The sequence below is a fragment of the Microchirus variegatus genome, assembly GCF_963457635.1.
Source record: "Microchirus variegatus genome assembly, chromosome: 15".
NCBI lineage: Eukaryota > Metazoa > Chordata > Actinopteri > Pleuronectiformes > Soleidae > Microchirus > Microchirus variegatus.
This window is the reverse complement of record NC_139816.1, coordinates 21,304,266-21,327,076: the sequence shown is the minus strand read 5'-3', so window position 1 is coordinate 21,327,076 and position 22,811 is coordinate 21,304,266. Positions and strand designations below refer to the sequence as shown.

The window sequence follows — 22,811 nt, the reverse complement described above, 5'->3', positions numbered from 1 at the left end:
TTGTTATTAGCTGTCATACAAGTTTTTGTCATAAATTCCATTTTCTCACAACCAAAAACAAAAGATCTTATAACACATTCCAAACAGACCCACGCGTCACCAGCCCTGTGCCTTTAATTGGCAGAGACGTCTCCGGGGAAGGGAGGGGGCGGGCCCCCGAAACCCGACACCTGCCACGAAGCGACCAACCGCCTTTGAGCGAGAGGCTGGGGTATAACTAGGCCGATGTAAACAAAGGCTCTTGCAGTTTAGACACGGCAGCGACCCAGCCGAGGGCGACTCTACTGGATGTTCTTGACTCGACGAACAGGTCCGGACCAGAGGCTGACGACTGTGGGGGCAAAGTCACTGCGAAGCGAATGAAGAAACATCTCATCTTCCACTTCACATACCGAGGACTGGTTAACAGAGGAAAGAAGAGTAAAAGGAGAAAATGGAGTATAAATTACGAAAAGCGGAACCACGGGACGTCTCTGATATCTTACGACTGGTGAAGGTAGGCCCGACTGCGACTTCAGACGAGCAAAAGATGCTACGATTCGACGGAACGGCTCGTTGAACGATGTTATCGCGTGAAACCGACGTTTAGCTGCGACGTTAGACGCGTTACCAGGCGTCGAAACGGCGAAAATAGCCGAAGGGGCAGGTGATTTATTATTATTATTATTATTATTATTGAAAATGACGTCACTCTCGAAGGATGTACGAGGTCTCGGCCTTTGTTTACGGACAGACGACGTTCCGCTCTTATTACCAGGATTCCCAAATATGGTCACGGACTTGAGTTAACCTGAATCTGAGGCACAAATCACGTTAAACACCACGAGAGTTCAAGCGCCGTGAATAAAGACAAAATAGCGAGTTAGCTCGAGAAGCTAGCTCACACAGATGGACTGATGGACTAAAATCACTAAAACGATATAAGCACGTAAATAAGATGTTCCCTTGTTAAGTTTTGTCAAAATTAATAAATAAAATCATGTATTTCTACATAATATTCGTCAATTATTGGTCAGTTATTACTTATTTTTTTCTGCCACTTTTCGTCAACTTCAAATTAAAACACTGACATTTTATCAACAAAACGAAGTACTTTAGTTAAGTTAGTTATTTGAGTTTATTCTCAAAATCCTGTCACCAGAAATGTACATTTTAGCTGTAAAATGTGAATATGTTTTTTTTGTTTTTCTTGCGACAAATCTGGATTAGTTTGAGGATGTCGTCATTTTGAGGTTTTGGAAAACACCAAATGGAAATGGACAGATTAATCAAAAGTTAAATAAAGTTGAAGCTTTAATGTAAATAAAATCTGCCCGTTTTCCCCCTCCCAAATGTCTTTATTTATGCACCAAAACATCAAAGTGTGTGAATTGCAATATTTTCTCACTAGATGAAAATAAATTAAATATAAATAACAACACTAAAACAGTGCTGATTATGAAGAAGTCATTTAGAAACTTTAAGGAAAATGCATCAAAGCAGAAAAGGTCAAAATATTTTGCGTTTACACACAGAAATGATATGACCCTGTCAACAACTATTTTTAAAAACATTATAAATATGAATTTCTGCTCGCAGTGTTATTAAGTGATATATTTTTAGTTGTTGTTTAGTAATGTAAATGTGTTTTTCTTGGCACAGGAATTGGCCAAATATGAAGAGATGGAGGACCAGGTGGCTCTGACTGAGAAAGGTGAGCTACTTATTCACAGCACACACACACAGTTGTTGTTGTTTTCAAACGCATGTGTTTTCCATCAGATCTCCTAGAGGATGGATTCGGTGACACCCCGTTTTACCACTGTGTCATCGCCGAACTCCAAGGAGATGGTAGGAAATCTCTCTTCAATACAAACTGTATTTAATCTGGATTTAGAGAGTATTTTGAGATTAATGTGCATAAAACTCTTGACACGTCGCATGGGTGTCAAGGGCTTGCTCAAGGGCTCTACAACGCCCCCTAACATGAAAACACGGTCAAAATTGAGTTCCACCGAATTTACATAGTTTATATTTCTGTCTCCATCAGATCCAAAGGTGGTGGGTTTTGCAATGTATTACTTCACGTACGACCCGTGGGTCGGCAAACAGCTCTACCTGGAAGAGTTCTACGTGATGGACGAGTGTCGGGGTAAAAAAAACAACCATTAAACAAATAACTGGTCTGATCTATGGTGGCTGATGTTGATGTTTATTCAACTCTGCTGCTTCATTAACACACTGTTCTCCTCGCTGCAGGACTTGGGATGGGATCAGACATCCTGAGACATCTCAGTGACGTGAGTGTCACACACACACACACAGAACTTATCTTCCTGTTGATCAGCACTGTCACCTTTTTCAAACATCTGTTTCGAAAGAATGTATATACGACCTGTAATTGGTTGGAATAACATTTGTGTTCCCTGAGCTAAAATCACTGATTTTCTCTATGGACACTGATGTGGGAGAGAAAAAAAGCCTGAGATTTGACTAGACCAAAACCCCACAGAGAAAATCATGATTTTCTGATTTCACTGATTTTTTTTTTTTTGATTTTGAAAGACTTTAACGTGTTCTTAAGACATCTTGGATTTCAACTGGCTTTTATTGTCCTGCAGCTGAAACGTGAACTATCCCTTTAATGTTAATCTTCGTCTCTGATGTGGTATAAAAAAAACTAAAAAAAACTGCTTTACACAACAAAGGAGATTTAATTAAAGATTATTAAGTTTTTGTGTAATTTGGTGGACTGCCTTTTTTTTTTTTAACGCGGTGTTGCTCCTCCCCTTTTAGCTGGCGATGAAGACACGCTGCACCGGCATGATGTTTGTGGTGGCGGAGAACAACGAGCCGTCGATGCAGTTCTACAAGCGCCGTGGCGCCGAGGATCTCTCTCAGGAGGAGGGGTGGAGGCTGTTCCGCTTTGACAAGGACAGCCTCATCAAGATGGCCACGCCCACTGAGGAGTGACGACGGCCAGACAGGGGGGCAGGGCAGCTTGAGCGCACGCAAAGAAGTTCCGCTTTTCTTTCGCTTTAAAAAGGGGGAAACTGTCACTGTATAATTCTGTTGCTTTCTGGTGCTTTTAATGAATTACGTTCATTTATTTTAACATTTTACTGACTTTTTTCCATTGTTACTGTTGATGCGTTTATTAATGTGCAGGTAAAACTTACTGTAAATTATATTTACAATAAAACAGTAACTGATCAATGTCTACGCTTCAACAATTATGTATCATTACTAAATGATTAATTGAATTGAATTGCCAACTATTTTTGATTTTTCAGCTCTGCAGACAATTATAAAAATAAGATATTGCCAAACAAAACAACTTTAACAGGGAAAAAATAAAAACTTACAACATTTAACAAAAACACAATAAAAGATAGTTATAGTTCTTTCAGTTTAGTTTTGCTAAATTCTCTAAAATCTTACATTTTAGTTTATCCTATACAGATATACAGTGGTATGCAAAAGTTTGCGCACCCCTTAAATTTTCATGATTTTCCTTTATAAATCATTGGTTGTTTGAATTAGAAATTTCAGTTAAATAAATCATATAGGAGACAAACAGTGATATTTGATACAGTAAGGGAAATACATAAAGTATGCAAGAATTATTCAAACAAAATTAGGCATGTTCATAGGTTTAAAAGATAAAATGTGTGCATCCTCCTCTTGCAGAAATAACAGCCTCTAAACGCTTCCTATAGCTTCCAATTAGAGTATGGATTCTGGTGGAAGATATTTTGGACCATTCTTCTTTACAAAACCTCTCCAGTTCAGTCAGGTTTGATGGTTTCCGAGCATGGACAGCCCGCTTTAAATCACACCACACATTTTCAATAATATTCAGGTCTGGGGACTGAGATGGCCATTCCTGAATGTTGTATTTGCTCCTCTGCATGAATTCCTTAGTAGATTTTGAGCATTGTTTAGGGTCGTTGTCTTGTTGAAAGATCCAGGCCCGGCACAACTTCAACTTTGTCACTGAGTCCTGGACATTGTTCTCCAGAATCTGCCGATATTGAATGGAATCCATGCGACCCCAACACTATTCCCAGTCCCTGCACTGACCACACAGCCACACAGAATGACCACATTTTACTGTAGGTAGCAAGTGTTTTTCTTGGAATGCTGTGTTCTTTTTCCGCCGTGTATAACACCCCTTGTTTTGCCTAATTCTATTTTAGTTTCATCTGTCCACAGCACTGATGAGAAAAGTCTTTTTCTGCATTACTCTTCCATACAGCATCTCCTTGTGTAAAGTGCGCTGAATAGTTGAACGATGCACAGTGACACCATCTGCAGCAAGATGATGTTGTAGGTCTTTGGAGCTGGTCTGTGGGTTGACTGTGACTGTTCTCACCATCCTTCACCTCTGCTTATATGAGATTTTTCTTGGTCTTAACTAGAACTGTGTCTGTGGTCTTCACATTCCTCACAATGTTCCTCACAGTTGAAACCGAGAGCTTAAATCTCTGAGATAGCTTTCTGTATCCTTCCCCTAAACCATGATGTTGAACAATCATTGTTTTTAGGTCATTTAAGAGTTGTTTTGAGGCTCACATGTTGACACTCTTCAGAGAAGATGCAAAGAGGAGAAATACCTTTCTCATGATTGTATTCACCGGTTTTTGGACGTCAAGGGTCACTGAGGTTACCAAACCAATTTTGAGTTCCAATAATTAGTTCTTAAGGTATTGAAATCAATAAAATGACATGGGTGCCTTTAATTTATGCACATGCCTAATTTTGTTTAAATAATTCTTGCACACTTTCTGTAAATCATAGAAACTTTATTTCACTTCTCAAATATCACCGTGTGTATATTTAAAGCATTGTGCCCTGCGTGTCTAAAAACGACCACATGTTTCACAGAGAAGTGAAAGAGGAACAAGGAGAACATGAAACTGATGAATCCTAAAAAAACAAAAACAAAGTTCACAGATTTCTTTTGAAGAAGATGACACCCACTCTCGCCTTTGCACCAAATAAGACCCTTGTTCCTGGGTGCTGTGCTTATCTTAGCTAACATAGGGTGATAGGCGGGGTACACCCTTGACAGTTCGCCAGACCATCGCAGGGCCACATAGACAAACAACCATTCACTCCTACGGTCAATTTAGAGTGACCAATTTACCTAAACCCATAATGCATGTTTTACACAGGGAGAACATGCAAACTCCACACAGAAAGGCCCTTGTTCCAACTGGGGTTCGAACCCAGGTCTTCTGGCTGCAAAGGCAACAGTGCTAACCACTACACCAACCATGTGGCCATCATTTGAAATAACTCCTGCATCCCGGCCAACTAAAATCATTGATTTTCTCAATGGACTTAGGTATGGGAGAGAGAGTGGCACAGATTTACTACAATAATAAGGCTATAAGTTGGACACTTTATTGTGTTTTTAATTACACAGATAAATCCTCATACAGTATATATACAGCATGTTATTAGTATTAATAGTATACATGGACAACAAACCATAAGTCAAATCCATATGGAATGTGTGTTTAAGTTAATTATTTGGCCTCTTTACTGAAGCAAGAGACAGGTTTAAAGACAGAACATGGTGAAAACATGATGTGGAAAGAAAATAATCAGTTGACAGTGTCAATTTAAATGTCAATGTAAAGTGTGTGCGCGCTTGTGAGTGTTACTCATGTCGTCTCAGCATCTCGAGTCGCTCCTCTCCGTTTCTTTCTTCTCAGACTGCACAAAATAAAAAGAGGACAGACGACACAGAAGTGAGAGAAGCCATAAAATAAACCACACAGATTAAAGCTGTAGTATGTAACATTTATATAAACAAATGTCTGTCAAATTAGTTTACGTAATGTTCAAATCTGTCGGACGGACACTGAGGTCTTAATCCTCCTATTCAAAGCTGATTTATGTTACAATTTTGCCATTCTTGGGAAGCCAACCCTCAACCCTCTGGTTGTGCAAGGCAAATTCCTCTCCCACCGAGCCACCTGTCACTGAAGTTTGAGTGAACACACAAAGAAGCAGCCACACAAAGTTTCATAAGTGAATTCTACTGCTAACAATGGGATAAACACTTCTCGTCTCCCCCCGCCTCAGCTCTGCTGCTGTATACACACAAACGATCCCCCAGGAAGGTCTGATTTCAAATGAAAGACGCAGCAAACAAAAAACAGAATAACAGCAGCAACAGTTACGTACCGCAGCTTTAAATATCTGGAGTGAAGAGAGATTTAAAGAATTCACCTTGTTTTTGGTAAACGGTGGCTCTTTCCACATCGTCTCCACAGTTACACGGCCACGCTGGGCCCAGCTGTACGCAGAGTCTCGACTCACCTGGTGGGGTGGGATTACAGCAACAATCCAAATTATGTTTGGATTTAGTTACTCACAACTGCGATGCATACGATGACAGACTGGTGGTGAACGTGTGAATCGATCATGAATGGGGTTATTTTACCCCTTGTTAACCCTTCGCTTTCAGACTGTGACAGAGGTCATGACTCAGGTCAAACGTCCTCTCTACGATGGTAAACAAAGTCCGGTTTGTCTCTGTCTCAGTATCTCAGTATCTGTCTCAGTATTGCTTACATCTCAGTATGCGTCTTCAATGTTTGTAATGAAATTGATCAATAATTATTGATATCAATCAATATATAGTAGTTATATCATGATATACTTTTCAGCCATATTGGTCAGCCCGATGTCTCAGTATCTCGATGTCTCAGTATCTCGGTGTCTCTATGTCTCAGTATCTTTATGTGTCAGCGTCTATGCATCTGAGTGTCTCTGAATCTCAGTATCTCTGTGTCTTTGTGTCTGAGCCTCTTTGTGTCTCTGTATTCCAGCCAGGGTATACAGTATGCCGGCTTTTGGCCTTTGGCCACGTGAATTTGGTCGGCAAAAAAAATGTCACTGGCCAAAATGTCTGGTGTAAAAAATGCCAAATAATTAAATCAATGATCTTAATATTCATGATTTAAATGAATATTAAAGGCCAAAAATATTTTCTAGCATAAACTCTGATCCCAGTGTCTCTGCATCTCAGCATCTCCAGGCTGTGATTGTACAACCAAGTTTCCTGTCTCACACACACACACACACACACACACACACACACACACACACAAACACGTAGCAGAGTTGTTTGAACATTAGTGTAAAGTGAGTCATGGTGAGCAGGTGGGTCACACTTCCTGCTGCCGTTTCCTCAATGGCTTTTATGTTTGTTATAATGTGTGGGGGAGGTTTTGTTGAACAGTGGAAAAAGTGGAGTCTGATAAGAATGTGAATATGAACAGGAAACATTACCAAACCCCAAAAACACACCTTTAAAATGGCGGCGGCCTGCTTAGGGTAGAACATGGAGGCAGTTAGAGCCACGAGTCCGACTGGAAATACCAGCTGCTTCACTCTGGAGCCTAGGACAGACAAACAGTCACAATGATGCGCGTGTAGTAATTCACTCAAATTTTGTTACGCAAGTATGAACACTTGGCTGCAGTCTTACTGTTTCAAGCCTTTATTCTTTTACATTGCAATATTAAAAATAAGCAAAATCATAATTTTTCAGTTCCTGTTCACAGTGAAGTCACGTCTGTGCAGACGAGTGTCACCATTTCAGTTTGATGCTGAAGAAAATGTTAAAACAACAACAACATTCTCAATGAGGTTCTGTAGCAGTAAAAATAAGTATAAGTAAATATAAGTATTTCCTTCTATAATCTCTGAAAAACGAGGGAAAAAAGCATGGTTAAAACTAGTTATGTTTTAAATTACATGTTTCTGGTGTGTTGTCACATGCTCACTCATGATGAGTCTATCTATCATCTCTGACCTCATTCCTGTTTTCTGTGTGTGTGTGTGTGTGTGTTACCTTTGGCCAAGTAAAGACCCAGGAAGCTGGAGAATCCCACCACAGCCACACTTGGGTAAAGGTCAGCAGGCGGGTCACTGAGGAACTGGTAGACATCTGAAAGACAAAAGTGAGGGAGAGAGAAAGAAGAGTGATGATTAAATAATTTCTGATGAAAACAAAGGTGGGCTTCATTCAGAACCTCACAGAGAAAGTTGCTGTTTTTAAGTTCCCTTCAGCATTACAGCATCACAGTGGTGGGTGTCAACATAACCTTGGTTCATTACAAACAGGAAGTGATGTCAGTGAATTCAGCTGCTGTGATGACTCAGTGAATGTATTTGCCAATACTACAATAACACAAAAAAACATTTGTCAATTGAATGTTTATTCTCACCTGTGACTTTATTAAGTGATGTGTCGATAATTGGCTCCATTGTCTTGTAAATTCGCTGTGGACAGGGACAGTTGACAGTAAAAAGATAAACTTCAATGCACTCAATTTGTTTGTATAATCAAATCAATAACGGCTAAAGAAATCGTTATGGAGCTTGTGAACTGCGCAGGCTGGGTTTGGATTTCATTCACTTACCTCGGCTTTCTCCATCACTGTCTGACTGGTTTGCTGCAACAAACAATCATAAAACACTGAGTCACACGTTAACTAAAAATAAATTATATGCCAGACCATATCAGGGCTCTCCGATTTTTAAATGTGAATATTTTCTGGTTTCTTTTCTACACATTACAAAGAAATCATTAAAACAGAAATGTGTAAAGACAAATGCAAGAACAATATGCACCAAAGCAAAAATTGTTGGCCATAAACCGAATACTTTGAGACAACTGGGAAAGTCAGTGCATAGACTAGCTTACTGCAGCGTGTAGAAACTTCCGGTTTTCAAAACACGGGTATTGAATGTATGAAAACATTCGATTTTTTGGAAAAAAATAAAATAAATAAAGAGATGTGTCTCATTAAAAAAGTGTGATTGTGCATCGATTTTGAGCCAGCAGGTGAAATAACCTGGAAGCTATTGAGCTATAATGCTTATATTTACTGTATGAAATGTATGTAAAAATATGAAAAGCGTTAAAATTCTAAGATTCTAAGAACCAAGCAGATCTTAGTAAAACGTGTTGACAGACTCTTAAGAGCGCACTTTACATTGTTTTCACTCTGTGGTCTCAACCTCTGTGTAGAAGACTCTTTCTCTGCAATAAGGGTTTTTTCCCTGGTAGTTTTTCCTTACCCTGGTCGAGGGTCTAAGGACACAAGACGTTAACAACCCTGTGGAGCCCTGTGAGACAAACTGTGTTTTGAAATTGTGGGTTATATAAATAAAATTTTATTTGATTTAGTGCTGCAATAGGCTACATGCACAATGGAACTTCCACCTAGCAACTGTGGCTGCCGGTAGGCTGGTCTGCTTCCGTTAGGTTTTGTTGTCGCTTTCACGGAGACACTAGTGAAGGAGCCAAGTAGGAGAATCAATTTCAGTAAAAATTAGTGGATTTCGGACACAAGCGAGGCGGTTATTGTATCAAAAAGTCAGTCCTACATTCTTGTGTACTCAAATTTGTCTCGGTACAATAGTACGATAAGCTTTCATAGGTTTCCGGTGGATGTGTCTATGTGAGCCGAATGGATGGTGAGGGTACGGCTGGACATCTTTTGAAAGGTTTCCATGACCGTGTGAAGGTAAAGAGTGAAAACAGTGATGTACCTGGCACTGGTCTGTGTACGGCTCTGCCCATTTCCTCAGTGACGACACACTCTGCTCCAGTGGTCCGGCCTCTGGCTCCACGCAACCAGGCTCCGCTTCAGGTCTGGTGTATAAAGACGGCAGCTGAAACAAACAAACAAACCAAGAAGAAGAAGAAGATGAGGCTGTTTGTTTTAATGCTGCTGCCATGAAAATGTCTGACACAGGTGATACATATTTGTCAGAGCTTGTACTAATGTATATATGTATATATATGCATGTATGTACATGTATGTATAGATATAGATGTATATTTATTTGAACCACAGTTACCTCATGGAGGTTGAGCAGCGGCTCTGTGTTCTTCTTCTTCCCCTCAGCAGGAGCAGCCACAGCGGCCTGCACTGAGCCGTTCAGCAGAGCCGTCAAACCCGGAGCTGCGGCGCACAGTGACACCTGGCGGCGGACCGGGAGAACAACAGTTGACAACAATAAAGCAACGGAAAAATAAAATAAAATAAAATACAACACACACACACGCACACACACACACACTGTATTACATTACTTTAGGTAAAAATAAAACGAGCAAAAAACAGACATGTTAGCAACGATTGAAGCTAGCAAAATTCGTGGTAACCGCGTTTCTCACACATTTAACTGTGTAACACCGTTAATCTGACACTCACTAAACAAACGTGTTAAACAGAGACACGTGAACAAAACTGCTAAATTTGTTCATTACCAATTTCACATACGACATTGGGCCTTATTTCTTATTTTCTTCTAATAATGCTGCCTTCCGCTGCCTGCTGCTGCCTGCCGCCGCTGCTGTTGCTGCTGCTGTTAACACCGTGACTGCCGCCTACTGGACTGGAGTGTACCGCGTGTATTATTTCTCCTGCTCCCATTTTCTTCTCCTCCTCCTCCTCCTTCTTTTTCTTAAGATGTTAATTTACCCCCCAAAAAATTAAATGTTGTAAAATTGGTGAAATGTATGTTATAATACTAATAATGTAATGTATTTAAAACTGTGGTAATTAAAAAAGATACAAAGTAAGTGTAATTTTACAAAGACATCCACCAATTGTTACCAATTGTTTTAGAAAGTGCTGTAATTGTTCATATTACACAATTAATAATGTCACCAAAAGTAACAAAAAACGAATATTTTACCAAAATGAATATATATGCATGTATATACAGTACAGACCAAAAGTTTGGACACACCTTCTCATTCAAAGAGTTTTCTTTATTTTCATGACTATGAAAATTTTAGATTCACACTGAAGGCATCAAAACTATGAATTAACACATGTGGAATTATATACTTAACAATAAAGTGTGAAACAACTGAAAATATGTCTTATATTCTAGGTTCTTCAAAGTAGCCACATTTTGCTTTGATTACTGCTTCGCACACTCTTGGCATTCTCTTGATGAGCTTCAAGAGGTAGTCACTTGAAATGGTCTTCCAACAGTCTTGAAGGAGTTCCCAGAGATGCTTAGCACTTGTTGGCCCCTTTGCCTTCACTCTGCGGTCCAGCTAACCCCAAACCATCTCAATTGGGTTCAGGTCCGGTGACTGTGGAGGCCAGGTCATCTGGCGAAGCACCCCATCACTCTCCTTCTTGGTCAAATAGCCCTTACACAGCGTGGAGTTGTGTTTGGGGTCATTGTCCTGTTGAAAAATAAATGATGGTCCAACTAAACGCAAACCGGATGGAATAGCATGCCGCTGCAAGATGCTGTGGTAGTCATGCTGGTTCAGTATGCCTTCAATTTTGAATAAATCCCCAACAGTGTCACCAGCAAAGCACCCCCACACCATCACACCTCCTCCTCCATGCTTCATGGTGGGAACCAGGCATGTAGAGTCCAACCGTTCACCTTTTCTGCGTTGCACAAAGACACGGTGGTTGGAACCAAAGATCTCAAATTTGGATTCATCAGACCAAAGCACATATTTCTACTTTCTTACATGTCTTGTGTTCTTTAGCCCAAACAAGTCTCTTCTGCTTGTTGCCTGTCCTTAGCAGTGGTTTCCTAGCAGCTATTCTACCATGAAGGCCTGATTCACACAGTCTCCTCTTAACAGTTGTTCTAGAGATGTGTCTGCTGCTAGAACTCTGTGTGGCATTGACCTGGTCTCTAATCTGAGCTGCTGTTAACCTGTGATTTCTGAGGCTGGTGACTCGGATGAACTTATCCTCCGCAGCAGAGGTGACTCTTGGTCTGCCTTTCCTGGGGCAGTCCTCATGTGAGCCAGTTTCTTTGTAGCGCTTGATGGTTTTTGCGACTGCACTTGGGGACACTTTCCAAGTTTTCCCAATTTTTCGGACTGACTGACCTTCATTTCTTAAAGTTATGATGGCCACTTGTTCTTCTTTACTTAGCTGCTTTTTTCTTGTCATAATACAAATTCTAACAGTCTATTCAGTAGGACTATCAGCTGTGTATCCACCTGATCCCCATCCCATTTATAAGGCAAGAAATCGCACTTATTAAACCAGACAGGGCACGCCTGTGAAGTGAAAACCATTTCAGGTGACTACCTCTTGAAGCTCATCAAGAAAATGCAGTGTGTGCAAAGCAGAAATCAGAGCAAAAGGTGGCTACTTTGAAGAACCTAGAATATAAGACATATTTTCAGTTGTTTCACACTTTTTTGTTAAGTACATATTTCCACATGTGTTAATTCATAGTTTTGATGCCTTCAGTGTGAATCTACAATGTCAATAGTCATGAAAAGAAAGGAAACTCATTGAATGAGAAGGTGTGTCCAAACTTTTGGTCTGTACTGTATATATACATAAACATTGACATCTGACAATGTCAGATAATGAAAACAATGAGGATTGTTGTCTTGTACTATTTCTAAGATTTTATACATTTTGAAGCTCCAAAAAAAGTCTTATCAAGGAAAATTAAAACAAGTTTCTGAAATTTTTCAGCTTCTTAAAAGGAACCCCAGCTATAAGACTTGTAGTTCTTAAAAGATAAATGTTAGTATCAGTTATAATAAATTGATATAAAAAACCTTCTTGATGTCTTTTTATAAAATTTGTAAAAATAGTTTAACTCGTAGGTCGCCATTGTTGTTTACGTCGCAATGCACTCTGGGTAGTGACGTATAAAGGTTGTACTGGGGGCTTCGGGACCCTGTTGTGACTGTTCAGCATAAACATGTCATCTGTTCAGCCTTTTCAATTTGAACCCGAGCGAAACATACAGGAGGAGGACAGCACTGACAATGTTTCACAAAACGAGCATCAAAATGAAGCGCAAGAAAGACGGGATGAGGCGAGAGTGGGACAAAACCTGTGGTGTACGTGCGGCAACTGCATCTCCATATATAGATATACAGTGAAGCGGCGACTGCAGACGCGGGTTGTCTGCTCAGGAGAGCATCCAGCGTCTCTTGTCTCTGCCGCTTTTTAACGCGGATTTCACTCGCTTCACGCGGGCGTTTAGGCTCCTTTTGTGGGAGAATTCTCGGACAGGCATTTGGTTTAAGTCTCCGTTTGTATCCACCCGCTCCGGTGAGGTCTTTTAGTAGCTGTGGGCGACTTTCGATTGGCTTTTATCGAAAGGCAACAAGGGAAGTGCTGTGAGTTTACACAGCTTTCCCACTGACAAGAAGAGGAGAAAGGAGTGGGAAGATGCCTGTGGAAGGACACGACTTCCTAAAGATCCGCGGCTGTGTTCTCGACATTTTTCGCCAGAAGCATTTGAGGCTTTTAGTCTGTTAGTTATTATGTAATAAATCTAAAGCAAGTTTTGTGTTTTGGCATGTGGCGCCACCTACCACTACCAATCATTGCAGTCAGTAGAGTCTCAGCTGCCAAGCAACCACGAGTTGCCTGTTACGTCAGAAAACGAAACCTAAAAGACCTCGGTATTTTGAATTTGAATGTAGTAACAGTTTTTGGCCACATTCTTACATATGGCACCTTTAAATGTGAATATTTTCTGGTTTCTTTGCCCCATGTAACAAAGAAGTGGCAGAACTACTTCTAGCTACAACTGGAAAACAACAGAAGATAAAGAATCTGGATTGACATGAAACGTGTTTGAGTGAACATCGTGACCTAAATTCCAGCTGTGAAATGTGTCCATGACCGTGTGAAGGTTCCAAAAGGCCGAGAAGCAATGGCCCACAAGTGCTTGGGGCCAACTCAAGATCTTGGCACAAAAGTTACTTATTGTGATGCCATGTTTTTAAGTGTGCATAACAAAGGCTGCTGCTGAGCACCTCCGCCCAAGGTGATCTAAGTTCACCTCAGGTGGTTGTTAATGCTGTGCTACGTTCAACTTCAAACTTCCGCACGTTGGAGAGGAAACGCTTGATCTTTTTTTTACTGGCATACCGAGATGAATCTATAGGTGTTTGAGTGAACAACCTGACCTAAATTCCTGCCAACAGGCAGTGAAATCTTTCCACGTGTGAAGGTTAAGAGTTAAAACAGTGATGTACTTGGCCCTGGTCTGTGTACGGCAACCAAGTTCTATTCTTGGCTCCACAGTGCAGCACAGAGTCCTACACAAACTTCCAGCCTCAGAGTAATTATCTGTCCAATGGATGATGACAGCAATGTGCCTGCTAGAGCCTGCAAATGATCACTTTTCCAAATGCTAACTGCTGTTAGCTCCCAGTAGCCTCTGTGGCTGTCATTTCCTGTCCCTTAAAGCGGAACTAGACCGGAAGTTCCAATTCCAATTGCGTACATTGAACCACAGAAGAAGAATAACGTCCGTTGTGGAGGTGTTTCACGAGCGATAGTGTCTTCTGACTCTGGGTCTGACTCCGGGTCAAAGGTCGTCAAAGGGACTGAGGCGGGGAGTCGTGAAGAAGCTATTTTTAAACAAGGTTAAAACAATGTTTTGATAATGAGGAGCAGTGCATCCACCGTTCCAGAGGGGGGAGCTGCGCTTCTCACTTACGGGTATTGGCCAATCACAAGACAGTTGGGAAGGCTCTACGCTGGCTGGCCAATCACAACACAGTCTGTCTTCTGAGTGTGAGAGGTCAGTCTGAAATATCACAGCTGGGGAACAGCGTCAGAAAAGACCGATTTCTATTGGCTTGTTTACAGCAACTAGAAGGTTTTTGACCATAAAAACAAGTTAATGTATGTAAGTAGACCTCCATAACTAACATATATGTGCAACAGGACCACTCTATGTGACCTTTAAGTTTCGTTTTAACAGAGTGTTCTGAACAGGGCTGTTTTGGCAGGGTGATTGAACTACTATGGTGCTTCATCCTTAAGGTATTTTTAACAAAGCATGTTCATTAAGACATCTGGGCTCCGTTTCAAAAAGCAGGTTCAACAAACTATCAGTCTAACCCTGAACTCTGAGTTGATCTACTCTGAGATAGGAAACTCTGAGTTTTCGGTTCCACAACAGCTGATTTGAGTTAGTTTGTTCAACTCGGAGTAGTTTCACCTGAAGTTAAGCGCGTGCAAGTATAAAAAGACAGCATGAATGGAGCCCCGTTTCGACGAGTCACCATGGCAACGGGGAAGTGGAGGGTGACGTTCTTCACTCACTGGAGTTGAAAATATTAATGCGCTCATACAGTGAGTTTGAGCAAGTTTTTAGAAGGAAGTGTAACAGCAGCAAAAGAGATGCAATTAATCGCACATTTTTATCTATTCTAAATGTCCCTTGATTTCTTTTTGTACCATTTTTTTTTCTCATTTTAATACTCTTATCAACATAGAAAAATGCATCGGATTGCGTTATGTAAATGTAATTTGCATATTTTGGCATAAACTGTAGTGTAGGGCTGAACAATTAATCAAAATGTATCTAAATCGCAATACAGCTTACTGCAATTTGTTTGCAAAATCAAAATGAAAAAAGAGACTCGTTTTTCCAATTTCCGATTTTGTGCTGAAATGAAAAAGTAGTTTCTCCCGATTGTTTCACTCAACCTGTTAATCTTCAACTATAATAGCCTCCCTGGGAATCAGTGGTGAAGTCAAGTCAAGTTTATTTATGCAGCACATTTCATATGGTGTACATAGACACAATGTGCTTTGAGTGTGGAAATGTCATTAAATTATCTAAAATAAACAAACACACTTAGCAAAAGTAAAATATAAATATAAACACACATATATACATATATATTTATATACATACATACACACACATTAAAATAGAAACAATAAAATGAGGTGTTTTTCTTAAAAAACAAAGCCCTATAGTCATGAATCAAAAGCTGAAGAAAATAAAGAAAATGTAATTCCCTTTTTAAAAGCAACCATGGATTGCAATGACCTTAACTCAAGGGGTGTTTTCCCCTTAAAGATGGGACACTTCCTATCTCGGGGCACGAAGACTAGTCTCTCTGATACAGAGACACTAGTAGAAGTAGAAGGGGCAGTAGATTGTGCCGAAGTGGCAGATGACGCACTAGGGCCAGGCTGCTCTTGAAGCAGCTCGTTATCAACTTTTAACTGCGCCACCAAGGCTCTAAGTTCCTGTAACCCTTCCCACATTACTGAAACCAGTGCAACAGCACCACACATGTCAAACCTGTAGCGAGGAAACCTCCTTAGGGCAACCTGAAGATCCACTGCTGCTTTGTCTCTCACAGATGCCCAATGTGCCTACCAACAAAAACAACAACAAAAAAGAACACACGTCTCTGCTGTTAGAGTAGATCCTGTTGACAACGGCAGGTTTTGTGACGAGTGTAAGGAGGGAAGCAAACAAAGTTATTAAGACTAACAAGGTCCTGTTCGTAGGCTACTGGAGACTGACAACGCCACCTTGGGACTATACATTAGAAAAAATATATTAATATTTTGTTTGTTTGTTTTTGGAATTAGAGATAAACACGAAGGAACTAAATGGCAGAGTCACCACGGCTGCTCTCATATTAATGTTTTTAAAAAAACTGGCTGTGCATTGATAGTTGATCCTGTAGATGTTGTTTTTCAAATGTGAGATGTTTGTTTAGACATGACTTATCCATGTGAGCTGGATTTACAGATCATTTCAACAATCTAGAAATATGTCAGTGTCACGCGTCATCATCCAGTTACGCACACACGCATTACGCACATAATAAGCAGATAGAGCTCATTGACTTACTGCATATAATGATTCATTACTGTCACTGATTGTGTTGTGGATGCTGGGGAGGGAGGAAGAGGGAGGAAGAAGATGCTAGTGTGCCGGAGTCTCAGGTGTGCCGGAGTCTGCAGCGGCTGACGAGCGTGCACCTGCATCAGCTGTCTCTTCTGATGAAAGGCTCAGCGGTGGTGGAATAACTTTTTTGCAGTTATTTTGTTATAGTATGGATTAAAATGGGATAAGGAAATGTTCTACTCAACGTTAAAGTCCCATTTTCTTACAACAAATTAGTTTGTAACTTTATTCTGGAGAGTTTAATACATTGTAGACTGGTGTGTGTGAATGTCTTCACGTCAGCAGCTGTGTGTCTATTTACATAAAGAAAATTTTAAATTGTGTTAAATCAATTTCAGTTATTTGCTCAAAGTAAGACTTAAAGGTACAATATGTAGTATTTATGGGTTTATATAACCCAAAATCCACTTTTTTATACATATTATGTGCTCCTGCATTGTCTAGTCGCTGTATAATAGTTTTTGTTTCATTTTCGTAGTGTTTCAAAAAGTCATGTTAAATAACATGACCGCGGACCGCGGTTGCGTAGCCACTGTTAGCAGCAAGACGCCATGTTTCTACCGGAGCCTGTAAGGACAAACGCGAGAGAACAAAACAAGCGTCTCTTTACTTGTAGCTGAAGTCCCGCCTCCTCTCTCTCCGCTTCGTCTGCTACGGCCGCGGTAGCTCGCCCTCTCCCTCGCCTCACGAACCTCATCTGCTGACACGGAGAAAGACGACGAGGACGACATTTGACCAGCTGCGGATACCGTAGCGCTCAGGGAAGGGAGGGGTGAGCAGAGGAGCAGGTCTTTGTTGTAAATTTCAGCCTCTCCTCTAGATGGCACTATAAACTACTTATTTCCCTTTAAAGAAAAGTGTGACACTCATACACACATGCGCCCGCGCGCGTGCACACATGTTTGAAGTGTGTGTGTTTGCGCGCGGGATCAGTTTTGTCTTCAGTGTCCTCTATGATCTTATCCACACATGTTCAAAGGTACCTGGTGTATCGTTGTTGTTTCTCACAGAATAATTCATGTTTGTCACTGTAGACACATTAATAATATTATTTTGAAACAATCTGATAAGTTTCAGAGCTTAATATTGCAGCGTCTCCACCTGACAAGAGTTTGCGCAGCACTCTGCAACTGGGAGTGGCAGGTGGAATGACTGACAGGTTCTGAAATGATAGGAGAGTTAGTAACTGGCATGAGAAAAACAATGAAAAATGTACTGATTCAGGTTGAAACTAGGACAAAGGGGGAGGAAATAAGTGATGAAGAGAAGAGGGCCCAGGACAGAGCCCTGGGGAACACCTATAGTGACTGGGGAGGGGTTGGATTTAAAAGATTTGAGCTGCATGCACTCGGTGAGGCCTGAGAGATGAGTGGAACCAGTAATATGGGGTGTGAGTGTTGCCGATGGAGGAGAGTCTGCTGAGGAGGACAGGGTGGGAGATGATGTCAAAAGCTGCACTACGGTCAAGGAGGATGAGGATGAGAGAGAAGCGGAAACAGCTGCAATAAGGAGGTCATTAGTGATTTTTATGAGGGCAGTTTCGGTGCTGTGGTGGGGGCGGAACCAGACTGGAAAGAGTCATAGAGCGGAGATGAGGGGTATACCAAGGGGCAGTTGAGGAGAAGGAGACAGACCATGTTTTTCTATATTAATCTATCTATATTAATGTTTGGAACGAGATGGAGTGTGATGGTTTAATTGTAGAGCGTGTTGTGCTAAAAGAGATGAGAAAATGGTCACTTACATGGAGTTCATTAGCTGTGCAGTTGGAGGGGGTGAGACCAGCACAGCAGATTAAGTCCAGAGTGTGACCTTGTGTGTGTGTCGGGAAGATGATGAATTGATGGAGTCCAAAACTGTCCAGGTATGATGAAAACTCTCTGGTGAGAGATAGATTACTGTTGTCCATGTGTATAATGAAGTCCCCCAGTTCAGTTAATCCTCTTCGCCCCTTCTGGAGCATTGGGCCACAGTGAGTTTTCTCCACCGCTTTCGGCCTCCGTCAGTCTTCTTTACCTCTTGCCATGAGGTGTTGGCACTGTCTAGGTCTTTCTTGACATCCCTCCTCCAAGAGAGCTGCGGTCTTCCCCTCTTTCTTTTCCCCTGAGGGTTCATTCCAGCGCTGCTCTTGTGATGGATGATGGAGGCTTTCTTAGAGTGTGTCCTATCCACCTCCACTTTCTTCTGCTGATGGTGACTTCCACCGGCTCCTGGCCTGTTCTCTCCAGAAGATCTATGTTGCCTATCTTCCTAGGCCACCAGATGCCAAGGGTGTAGCGTAGTCTGGAGTTGATGAAGGTTTGGAGTTTTTTGATGTTAAGTTGTGTTAGGCCCCAAGTTTCACAGCCATACAGCAAGATGGACTTCACGTTGGATACAAAGATCCGCAGCTTGGTTCTGACAGAGATGCTTCTGGCCCTCCAGACGGGTTTCAGCTGGGCAAAGGCAACCTTAGCCTTACCTATACGCACCTCGACGTCCTTGGTTGCCGCTCCATCATTGCTGTTGACACTCCCAAGGTACGTGAACTCCTTCTCTGTTTCCAGCTCTGTTCCTCGGCAGCACACAGGTTTTTGCCTTCCCCACACTCTTGACCCGCATCTCCTTTGTTTTTGATGCATTTGCTATCAGTCCCACTTGGCTCGAGCTGTGTTCAAGTTTCTGGGTTTTCAATCTCATCTGACTGATCGTGTGGCTCAGGAGCGTGAGGTCGTCCACAAAGTCTAGATCTTCTAACAGTGCCGTCAGTGTCCATTGTATCCCTGTCCTTCCTTCTTTAGTAGTTTCCCTCATCACCCAGTCGAGTGCAGTTTTGAACAGCAACAGGCTTAAGAGGCACCCCTGTTGCACTCCAGTAGTCATGTTGAAGGGCTCTGTCAGATCTCCTCTGTGGGATACCTGTGCCACCACCAGGTTTGAGATCCAGGGTGAAGCGTCGGTCTGCTCGATAATGCCGGCGTCCAACAGCTTCTGCAGCTCAGCCGTGACATCGTCACGTAGGGCGAGGGGTAGCCGACGTAGAGGCTGTGAAACGATATCGGGCCAAATGGATTCTAAACAGTGCTGTATGCTTGTTTTATGTCATGTTTGTCATAAGTATTTAATACCTCACTACATCTGATGTATTTGCGTTATATAGGCAGTATTTGTGAGAGGTTTTACTATCTGTGGCTAGCGTTATGTCAGTGTTAACAAGCACTATGCCGTTGTCAGTTGGCTGATGCTAGTCCTATTTCGCGTTTTCCTTGAGCGTCTCTCAATATACCATCGGGCTTCATCTTAAACCACCTTCCTGAGGCCTGAGCAGACGTGAGGGCCACTGAACTTCCCCGTCAGATATCACCCGGGCTGCCGTTAGCTGCCATGCTAACTGCAGAGTTTATCAGCGAAAACAACATTCTGGACTAATATGTTCGCATTGCTAGGTGTATTGGCTGAGCTTGTGGATTATTCCAATAGATTGAGGACTTTTTTTTACCTTTCTGTCTGTTATTATTGTTCCTTGGGTTGTACCCTGTACATGTTAAATGCACTCTGAAAATAAACATGACTGATGATTGATTGCATATATAGCTGTGTCCAAGAAGATTAACTTGTTAAGTAATTTAGATCAATAAAAGGCATTCATTTTACATATACCAATGACCATTGATTATTTACTATTGATTACTAATTCATCCCTCCACAAATAAAAACAGTGATGAACCATAAAAATGACATGTATCACAAGTATAAAAGTATGACAAAAACTGTACAAAACAGAATAAGGACACTTTATAAGGACACATGAGGACATTTCTCTTCCTCTGTTTCTTTTATTTGCACAGTTTGCGCAACGACATAAGTCAGTGCAACAGAGTCCTGCAGAGAAACTTGAAACTTCTCACAGGCAGACTCTATGCAGCTGCAGTTGCCAGTATATATGTCACTTACAGTATATGATCAGTCAGCTGCCGAAAAAATGTAAATGGGGCTAGGTACAGGGCTTTCTGTATGGCCTCATTGGTCTTGCCAGAATTAAGCATTCCCCCTACTACTGATGCCCGCCATCAGCACTGCAAAATGGCAGCTTACCAGGCTGCAATGATGAGGTCCTGTCTCAAAACAAAAATAAATGCTCCATCACCTGGTGGATATGGTTGGCACATAGAGGATGGGAACTTACACGTCACCTGGATGACAAGAAATTCAGCCTGTCAGTGTTTTGAATGTTACACAGTGCAGCTGCAAAGAGATGTTCATGTTTCTCTGCAGGACTCTGTTATAGGTTATAGATTATGTTATTTGTTGTAGATTATGTTATAGACTCGCGAAATAGGACTAGCATCAGCCAACTGACAACGGCATAGTACTGGGTTGGTAGCGGTCTAAAATCCCAGACCGCTACCAACCCAAATCCAAACTTGCCTATATCAAGTCATAACACGATACAAAAATGAAATAAAATGGATAATCAAACCAATACTCTCCAACAGGCCACTGGATCTCCCCTCAACCACCAACTCATCCCACACACAGCAACTATGGGCCCTAGGAAGCAATTTAAGTGGATAAGACTGGAGAGAAAGAGAGCACAGGGAGAAAGTGCAACACCACTTACAACTGAGGCATGTAGCCGAGCTATGTAAACATGAAAAACAAAATCAAATGAATGGGCTTTTAATGCGCACGAGACATCTGCAAGTATATTGTCGCGCCCCTTAATATGACGGATATCAAGGTGGAAAGCCTGCAGAAACAGGCACCAACGCTAGGAGTCAACGGCACCAGCCAATATCCCTTTAACAGATCAAATTTACTCACAAAGTGGGGAGGACCGACCTGGTCAACACAATCCTCCATTCAAGGAAACAAATCAGGTTTAGTGACATGGTTCACCTTTCTGTAGTCAGTACAGAACCAAAGTGTTCCATCCGGTTTGTTCACCAGGATACAAGGAGAAGCCCAACTGGATGAGGAGGGCTCTGCTATCCCATTCGCCAACATATAATGCAAGTCAGCCTCCAAAGCAGTCTTCTTGTCAAATGGGACCCGATAGAACCTTGGGCTGATGGGATTAGCATCACCAACATCGATGTCATGTTTTATCAGGTCAGTTCTATAAAAAAACTTCTTCTTAAGAGAAGAAGTTTTAGTAGAGTAGGAGTAGAGATCAGATAGTTGACGTCACTACACTTATGAATCACTGAAAGTGGACCCTGAAACTTACCTGATAACCAGGACTAAAAGAACGCAGCTCTGTACCACGGTCAAACAGTCGCTTTATCTGTGCTGCGAGGAGACAAATCTTTTTTAGCCTACAGAAATAATTTACATATATTTGCAGGTTCCTGGGAGGTGGTGAACTGACCCAATCTTCCTGCAGCACTGCCAACGGGCTCCAAACAACATGCCCAAACAGCCGTGGGTACGGTTTGCTTTCACATATGCATAGTTCTAAGTGAACCAAAATAGAACGTGAAGACCCTCGGCACCGGAAACAGACTAACCCTGGATTTCCTGGACTGGACACGTTCCACACAGTGGCGCGGTCGCCGTTGCAAATCGCTTCCATTCTAATCAATGAGAGCATTTCCACCAGGCGCGCTGCGGAACGTCTCAGCAGTGTCCCAGAAGCGGCTCGCCGCGCCGCAGCGCTATCGATAGGTAGCAGTTCTATTTTAGCCGTTGCCGCTGCTGAACCGCGTAAATTGCAACAGAGCAGATCGCACAGGAAGTGCAACACAGACTCAGAGTAAAACATTTCTGCCCCCCTTTCAAAATAAAACACAATACGCAGGTCATACTTCACATCAACATTACGTCGTGGCCGGTGCTACCAGGTCAACAGTCAATCAATCAGAGCGTCTCAGAGAGTCATAATGTACGACGAGAGACTGATTGTTGAAGTGGAGAAACATAAAATCATTTATGACACCAGATCAACAGTTCTTCCACGTCGGAGAATGAAAAGATGCTGCGTTGTTGTTTCCTTTATACACACAGTCTATCACAGGATCTCGCATCCGTTCAGGATTATCGCGTGATCTTCCGTGTATACCGCTGGCTCCCAAGGCACCGCGCCGCTGCCGCAACGTGCCCGGTGGGGATTGACGCTGGGCAGAGGA

General features: G+C 41.8%; 2 protein-coding genes across 2 annotated transcripts; one reads left to right on the top strand and one right to left on the bottom strand.

The window, feature by feature from the left end:
* The first annotated feature begins 206 nt into the window (after window positions 1–206).
* On the top strand, window positions 207–4,337 carry LOC310937183 (diamine acetyltransferase 1-like). Its single transcript, XM_083901397.1, has 6 exons — window positions 207–496; window positions 1,642–1,693; window positions 1,762–1,830; window positions 2,030–2,131; window positions 2,239–2,279; window positions 2,776–4,337. The coding sequence occupies exons 1-6, from the start codon at window positions 434–436 to the stop codon at window positions 2,950–2,952; spliced, it is 504 nt and encodes a 167-aa protein (XP_083757523.1). The 5' UTR covers window positions 207–433; the 3' UTR covers window positions 2,953–4,337.
* Window positions 4,338–5,398: 1,061 nt separating this feature from the next.
* On the bottom strand, window positions 5,399–10,375 carry LOC310937652 (MICOS complex subunit MIC26-like). Its single transcript, XM_083901965.1, has 9 exons — window positions 10,283–10,375; window positions 9,871–9,993; window positions 9,559–9,681; window positions 8,424–8,456; window positions 8,229–8,283; window positions 7,853–7,948; window positions 7,306–7,397; window positions 6,223–6,312; window positions 5,399–5,703 (listed from the first exon to the last, which is right to left on the bottom strand). Exons 1-9 carry the CDS (start codon window positions 10,298–10,300, stop codon window positions 5,662–5,664), a joined length of 672 nt encoding a protein of 223 aa, XP_083758091.1. The 5' UTR covers window positions 10,301–10,375; the 3' UTR covers window positions 5,399–5,661.
* Between the last annotated feature and the right edge of the window lie 12,436 nt (window positions 10,376–22,811).

Excerpts from the sequence above, each read along its gene's own strand:
- LOC310937183 (XM_083901397.1), top strand. The coding sequence starts at position 434 with ATGGAGTATAAATTACGAAAAGCGGAACCACGGGACGTCTCTGATATC. Across the intron at positions 1,831-2,029 it reads CGCCGAACTCCAAGGAGATG|ATCCAAAGGTGGTGGGTTTT; the intron begins GTAGGAAATCTC and ends TGTCTCCATCAG. Across the intron at positions 2,132-2,238 it reads CGTGATGGACGAGTGTCGGG|GACTTGGGATGGGATCAGAC; the intron begins GTAAAAAAAACA and ends TCCTCGCTGCAG.
- LOC310937652 (XM_083901965.1), bottom strand. Across the intron at positions 8,457-9,558 it reads CGTACACAGACCAGTGCCAG|CAAACCAGTCAGACAGTGAT; the intron begins GTACATCACTGT and ends TGTTTGTTGCAG. Across the intron at positions 6,313-7,305 it reads AGGCCGCCGCCATTTTAAAG|GTGAGTCGAGACTCTGCGTA; the intron begins GTGTGTTTTTGG and ends CCACCCCACCAG.